Source organism: Aegilops tauschii, chromosome 3, assembly GCF_002575655.3.
Source record: "Aegilops tauschii subsp. strangulata cultivar AL8/78 chromosome 3, Aet v6.0, whole genome shotgun sequence".
In the NCBI taxonomy this organism is placed as follows: Eukaryota; Viridiplantae; Streptophyta; class Magnoliopsida; order Poales; family Poaceae; genus Aegilops; species Aegilops tauschii.
In genome coordinates this window covers 497,454,038-497,461,518 of record NC_053037.3, presented here as the reverse complement: position 1 = coordinate 497,461,518, position 7,481 = coordinate 497,454,038, and the positions used below count along the sequence as shown (strand labels likewise).

At 43.6% G+C, this 7,481-nt stretch overlaps 1 protein-coding gene across 1 annotated transcript; it reads right to left on the bottom strand.

The window, feature by feature from the left end:
- Positions 1-424: 424 nt before the first annotated feature.
- LOC109752106 (uncharacterized) lies at positions 425-7,068 on the bottom strand. The gene is made up of 14 exons (XM_020310971.4): positions 6,543-7,068; positions 6,217-6,306; positions 5,449-5,516; positions 5,296-5,378; positions 5,068-5,157; positions 4,648-4,770; positions 4,030-4,107; positions 3,422-3,507; positions 2,715-2,763; positions 2,385-2,441; positions 2,070-2,200; positions 1,562-1,645; positions 1,407-1,473; positions 425-1,051 (listed from the first exon to the last, which is right to left on the bottom strand). The coding sequence occupies exons 1-14, from the start codon at positions 6,797-6,799 to the stop codon at positions 590-592; spliced, it is 1,725 nt and encodes a 574-aa protein (XP_020166560.1). The 5' UTR covers positions 6,800-7,068; the 3' UTR covers positions 425-589.
- Between the last annotated feature and the right edge of the window lie 413 nt (positions 7,069-7,481).

The following is a 7,481-nucleotide window of genomic DNA, read 5'->3' as shown; positions in this document are numbered from 1 at the left end:
GGCAGGCAGGGAATTTTACGCTAGGCCAAGAACGAAAGCGGAGCAGAGGCCGGCCGGGGCCACGCGTGTATGGCCAAGAATAGAACAAGTACTCCAAAAAGATATCTCACTAATCACTGCACCGAAATCGTAGACGATCCAAGCAAATCTGACCAGGAACATAGCCACGTCAAGGGGAGGATACGTCAATGTCAGCCATTGTCCCTTTTGTTGACACTTGACAATGTTAACCACCTACGGAAACCACCATTTTCCCGTTTTCCCATTCTCACTTTCTTGGATTAAAGAAGACAGAAGCCCTCCACACCAGCCACTTGTCTCTTAACAAGTGCACGGAGAGGGGACCGACAAGACAAACTCAGCCTTTTCTCTTCCATGGTAGTAACACAGATGCAGGTTGGTGCGAGATAGCAACACGACGATATGGAAGCATCTTATCGGCATAAAATTGCCTAAACACGTATAGCTGAAGACAGGTGCATGTATGACACCGTTATTATTCCGACCACTGCACCAAGGCGTGCATACAGACCATGATGCAAAAGGAATAAATACTATGCGCACAGTTTACTTATCTGCTGTACCATGATTACTTAGCGGACAGAGGATGCCTCGACTTCTTCCTGAAGAGCATGAAAGCCAGGGAGCCAAGCAGCGGCCACGACGTTACCAAGGCTACGTACGCGAGGAGCCAGACTGACCTCCCTTGGTACCGAGCGAGCTTGTTTACGGATCTCTTGACGGGAGCCATGGCGTCGCGGATCTTATCAGCGTAGCGTTCCTCCCCTTGCTGCTTTGTGGACCCTGCAGCTGCAGGGCTTTGAGCGGGCATTGCATCTCCATCAGTGCCGCTTCTGTTCTCCACTTCCTTGGCTTCTTCATCTTCTTGCGTGCTGTTCACCGTGGCATTCGGCTTCAGATCATCGCTGATCTGGCTAGAAGGGGGGCCATCGTTTCCGACCGGAGCTATCATTCCGTCTCCAAGGATGTTGACGTACGGGCTCTTGTCAATGGACGACTCCAGTGAAGAATGCAGAACATGTTCTTCCGCCTGCATTCAGTTACGGCATGAACAAACCAAAGTAAAGACTATACCAAAATTGGGTGCGCAGCAAGATCATAAAATGAGCTCAGTTCACTTGGAGCCCCCATTTTTTTCAAAGTTTCCAAAGCACATTTTGGTGTTCCAAAAGAAATCTGTTTTTTCCTCTTCTTTTTTTGCACAAGTACATATAGATTTAACTGTTTTACATATATGTAGATCACATCTTTATGTATTTTCAAAATTTTCCTGAAACTTTAGAATATATTTTTCATATAAAAAATAATTCAGGCTCCAATGGACCCAGGAGGCAAAACACTGCACTAAGGCGGTTTTATCCATGAACCATGATATAGTGACACACCTTTTGTTGATGCATGTACGAGCTGTCATGCAGAGCACATAGGAACTCAGACACAGCTCCGACCCACCTACAAAGTATATCAATTAAATCATGCAATAAAAATACAACCCACATGGATATACTAGACATTTTCAGATTTAGTACGATCACCATACCATAGTTTTCCAGCAGTTAGTCCTTGAAAAAATGCAAGATGGCCGCCATTCTGAGTAGTTGCCAAAACAATGTTCTTGTTCGCTCTAAATCAAATCAAGATGCTTCCAGTGAGTACATACTAGCAATCATGTGCGTGAAATGGACATTTTCAAAGTATACATCCTGTGAAATATAAAATGACATGCGAGCAAGAGAAGCAGCAGGGTATGTGAATCAAACATAAGGAATGTATGCGAGCAAGAGAAGCAGCAGGGTATGTGAATCAAACATAAGGAATGTGATGGAATAGAAATATATACAGAGAAATTTGTTAAGAAGTTAAGAGAGCTAAATGTGCAATTAAGAGGATAATTAGCGTATGTGTTTGAGCTTATTTTCTCATCCATTGGATCAATTCCTTATGTATGCTCTGGATTGATTGGATCAAACTCAAAAGAACTCATGCTTTAACATTGGTATAGAAAATATAAATTTCAGGAGAATGCTTTTTACAAGGAAAAAAATCACCTGCATTCGTCCCAAGGAATTGCCTCTCTTGTGCAAAGGGGGTCATCCAAAGCACTTATACAAAGCAAGGGAACTGACACATTACCAACAAAACTAGCACTGCTGCACCGGCGGTAGTAGGTATCCACAGTCTGAGAAATAAAAAATATTACGTGAGTAATGAGATTCTCCCATTATTCAACAGCAAGCAGTTCTTGATCTTATAATCATAGAGCAGTGGGCATGTGATGTAAGCAACAGGAAGAGCAAGACATCTGATTGATGACAGAAACAGGTAATGAGCAAAGCTAGGCAACTGGCGTGTTAGGAAGGTACCTCATATTTTGCAACAATGCAAGTGGCATGGTGGTCAAACTCCCGGATAGAGCGTGACTGAAAATAGAAAGAAAAAAAATGAATATCACACAAGTCATGAGTAACCCCTCAAAATGAACTCTCCCAGTTATGAAGTAGCAAAGTAGTCAAACTGTTGGCAGCTTGAATTTAAAGTAGAGAAGTAGCTAATTATAAAACGGTACACGCCAACAAATCGGCGTTCTGGCTCCACAAAGTGAAAGTGTCCAAATTAACAGAAAGACAGTTTCAATACAAATCCCACAGATTTATTCAGTGCCTGAAACAATTTTGCAGCAGAGTGAGTCAAACCTTTTTAATACCCTCCCAATTTGCAAGGCGAGCCAAGACAGGTTGATGTCTGCAAAAGGGGAAAACGTAAGCAATCTAAGAAAGGGCCCTCTTGCTCAACAGCCATCATATAATCGATTACAAGTTTTAGTGCCATGAACTACAACTTGGATCTTTTGTCATTATTCCTGTCACTACTGTGCAAAGGGTACTATCATAGTGAGATCAGATCAGAAGTGAAGTATGGACAATAGACTTGTACCCAGTGCCTCTTGCAACCAAAAAGTGGAAAATATAGAGCATTTCTAGGTTCTGTTCTAGCTCCAGACTGCTAGCGGAACCAATACACTTGCATAGACATTATTTTATTTTCGGCAAAGCTGCAGAGATTATTGGATAATGGGAACATATCACGCATTTGCTCAAACCTGTACAAAATATAGTTTTTCCCCTTGTGCAGACATGTATTTCCAAGCTGTAAAAGAATTAGAACTACAAAAAATGGCATCACTGAACTAGGGTTACATAGACAAAGTTTATCTTCTGTCCTCAAGTGAGACTTTAATTTATTTAAAAAAACTAAATTTAGGTTTAATATATACACATAGTAGGAATCTACAGGAGAGTATAGCAGTAGCACCAAAACCAAAACAGTAAGAATGACGTCAAAACTGGAGATTCGGTAAAAAGAGTCATGTAAAAATGCTTACTAAGGACCGGATACTTACAGCTTTGCATAGCCCTTTAGACCAAACGCAAGGGCTTTGTCATAAAACCGTTGCACAAGCTTACGGGAAATAAATCTGTCACATACCTACAAAATTGAAGTTAAATGACAAAATACAATGATTCTAGTGCTGAATTGGTGTTGCACGATACAATGATGCTAAGTGCTGATTTGGTGTTGCTCTGTGGAAGCAATTGGGTAAACTTGGTAGTACAGAAGAGAACCCTTGCCATTCTATCGAAATGATTTCGTTATGACTCAAAAGAGGAGGTTAAGAATTGATAACTCTGTAATAGTAAAGCATAAGCAAAATTTGATACTTAGATTTACTGCTGCGGCCTCCCCTAACAGTTTTCGTAAACAAGAAAAAAGCAAAAGCACTTCCAGAAATCTCCCAAGATGCCATCCTAACCCTAAGTTACCAATAAATCAAAACATAGGAAAGATTGTTCATAGGTTCTTTGAGCAGCGAATCTCTTTATTCATGACAAATAGATTCTTCTCAGGAAGGTGGTGTCAAACTAAGTTCAAAATTAGTGAGAGTTGCAGTAAATTGCATATGCAGTTATAAGTAATATGTACTACAGTTAATCAGGTCCAGCAACTAACCACCAGATCCCATGGAGAACAAATAGATGCAGCACCAGCCAGAGGAGTACTCTCACCTTCTTCTCCAAGGTACTTGACCTGGGCAAAGATGTGTATTCAATATACATTGTCAGTACATCAATCAAGATTGCTCTTAGATCCAGTGACATACTTTAGCATTTATTAAGATAATAAGCAAGAGCAGCACGGGAGTTAGTGAACACACAATAGTAGAAATCCACATTATCTAAATGCTAGATCTGACAAGGATTGCCAAATGATCCTTACGGGGGTTTTGGCGAGAGAATTTTTTTTTTCTCGAATATGCACGAGTGTGCGTACTATGTATTAAAGGAGAGAAGCGAGAGAGAAAATTATGTGTGTATAATTTTTCTTCAAAAAACTACTTAGTTTAACATCATATGTGGAGGGAAGACTTAATAGAATAGCTGGTTTCAGACACTTCCTGGATGGTACAGTCTGGTTTCTTACGTAGTATGTAAAGAAGTTATAGTTTTAAAACTAAATCAAAGTCAAATACAAAGGTCCAAGTGGTCTTAGTAGACTAAGCAACTAACAACTATTCAATCGTCACTTGTGGTAGAAAATAAAAGGCAAGTTTAGACAAAGATAACATACCAGGATATTGGCACCTATGCTTGTACCAACACAGAACATCGGAGCCTTTGGATACTTGCGATGGAGATAATTAATAACTTCTCGGACATCCTCTGTCCATCCACCATTGTAGAGGCAATCTGACTGTCAGGCAAATAAAATTTATGGGGTGAGTGATGGTGAATGACCAAATGAATTCATTCAGTGCACATCAAACTTCTTTCTGCAGTCTATAAGTATGACTTCCGGCATGTTCTATGGTCATTTTAAGGTAACCAGGCTTATAGCTCAAGTAACAGGCATAAATCTTCTTGACAATTTACAGGTGACAAGCGAACTCCAAACAGTAATCAAGAATTTGTAAGTTTGCAGCAAAGTAACAGGGAGATTGCGGAGTGAAATATCAATAATTGGAAATGTAAATTATATAACTGAACTTACTGTAATGGACACACCACCAAGACCCCTGTGGTTACTTACAACAACATTCCACCCTTTTCTCGCCATGGAATGAACCAAGTGTTTTGCATACTGCAATAGCCAACTAAATCTTTAGAATGGTTACTAAATATAGTAATAAGTTATTTAATCATGGAACCCAGAGCTCTTCAAATATGCAACACAGGTATAACTGTATAAGCCAACATCAGAAAAAGGTTAGAGACTAACAGCAGCATCAGAATCACTGGTTAATCCAGGGACGACAACTAAAAGGGGTGTTGAAGAATCTTTTGAAATGATCTCATCTGCATCTGCCAAGCTAAAAATGTCAGACACCACCATATTTGATATATACAATTCCACAATATGTGAGCCCCATACCCTCCAAATCAAAGGCCAGCAGCCAATCCAAAGCAATGGTTCCACCATCACGAACTGTGTATAGTTGCCTGCAGTATAGAGCATATAATCGGTCCATTGTCAACCAAAAAAGTAAGAAAAGTGATTCTTGTGCTCCTCCAAAATCAAGAAGAAGGCATACATCATGAACAAAAAGAGTTAATGCATTGATCTTTATCACATTGAAGAGCAATAACAGCAGCCACAAAGAAATGATACATAGCCAAATTAAATCACATGAGTTGACTGTTTTGCGTTCACAGAACCAGTAACTACAGTCCAGCGTGTAGTTAGATTTGTGATACAGTAGCAGAATAATTGCCAGTGCAGACTGTACTAAAATTAAGGAGAAGCTTGTCCAACATCGTCTGAGATGGTTTGGGCATATTCAGCGCAGGCCTCCAGAAGCTCCAGTGCATAGCGGACGGCTAAAGCGTGCGGAGAATGTCAAGAGAGGGCGGGGTAGACCGAATTTGACATGGGAGGAGTCCGTTAAGAGAGACCTGAAGGATTGGAGTATCACCAAAGAGCTAGCTATGGACAGGGGTGCGTGGAAGCTTGCTATCCATGTGCCAGAGCCATGAGTTGGTTGCGGGATCTTATGGGTTTCACCTCTAGCCTACCCCAACTTGTTTGGGACTAAAGGCTTTGTTGTTGTTGTTGTTGTTGGACACTATAATCGGATAGTTTGCAATGTTCAAGAGTACAATGCACTTGTGCTCACTAATCTGTAAAAGGATCTAGCCTAACCTCTTGTAGGTGAAGGACGGCGGTCTCCCGTGGATTCCCAGGAACAATGTCTGCAAATGCGGGCTCGCAAGCCAAGGCGTCGCCAGGTACCTGCATCCATCGTCATAACACAAACACAGTCAATCTCAAGCAGCCATGACGAAATGCAGAAGTCGCCGGAAAGGACAGTCAGTCGGACCAATGCAGCTTTGACCACGAATTGCAGCGGCCGAGCGATTAAACTGAAAACCCCAGGCAGCGTTTAATTTAATTATTATTTCTGAATTCTGACGCGACAGAGAAAATTCGCCGATCAGGCCCAGGGCCCGGCGGCCATGCGTGTGTACCTGCCGTGGAGGGAGCGGCACTTGGAGGCGACGCAGTGGTAGATCTCGGAGGCGGGGTGGAAGGTGAGCTCGACGCGGCGGCCGCGGAGGCCGCGGAGGAGGTCGCCGATGACGTGGAGCTCCACGAACCGGTACGCGAGGACCGACACGGCGACGAGGGCCGCGAGCGCGTAGTGCTCCGCGGGGACCAGCGCCGCCGCGCGGCGCAGCAGCTCGCCGGCCGACTCGCCGGCGGCGGCCGCGGCCGCGGCCGCCATTGCGGGACGCGGGGGTCGAGGGGATCGGACGAGACGAGGCCGCGGCTGCGTGGAGGCCGGAGGGAGGGAGGGAGGGAGCGAGCGAGAGTGGGAGCGGTAGTATATTATGAAGGTTGTTTGAGCGGCGGAGGCCGCGACCCGCACGATGATGGACGGAGATGCCCCGCGAGCCGTCCGGGCCAAGGCGGAGGACGAGAGCGAGAGAGACGTCGCCTCTGGTCGCTTTTAGGCAAACCGCCAGGACACGAGGCCCCTTCCTCGCGGGTCCCGATTTTGGGTGGAGGCTGGCATTATCGTACCGTCACGAGCTACTACCAAGAAAGGTGCCGTTGAACAACCGCACGGACGTACGTACCTGTCACGATAAAGAGGAGCTCATGATCTTTCTCCCGCTTAGGAATGATCTCCAAGTCATGTCCTCTTTGCTCTAGATTCCTTACTTTTAAAACTTGTTAGCCTAGATACCATGAACACGACCATTTTAACTACATGCATTTGGGTAGAAACGGTATAAGCTGATGATTAGAGGCATTGGGGACGCTACGTCCTCGACCTATTCTCGAACTTTAGTCTCAAATGCATGTAGAAAGGTTGTGGCTTAACCCCTCAAAAGAAATGTGTGGCTTAAGCCTCCAAGGACGTTGTCAAGATCAATGTTGTTGAGGCATTTTATGTGGATTCA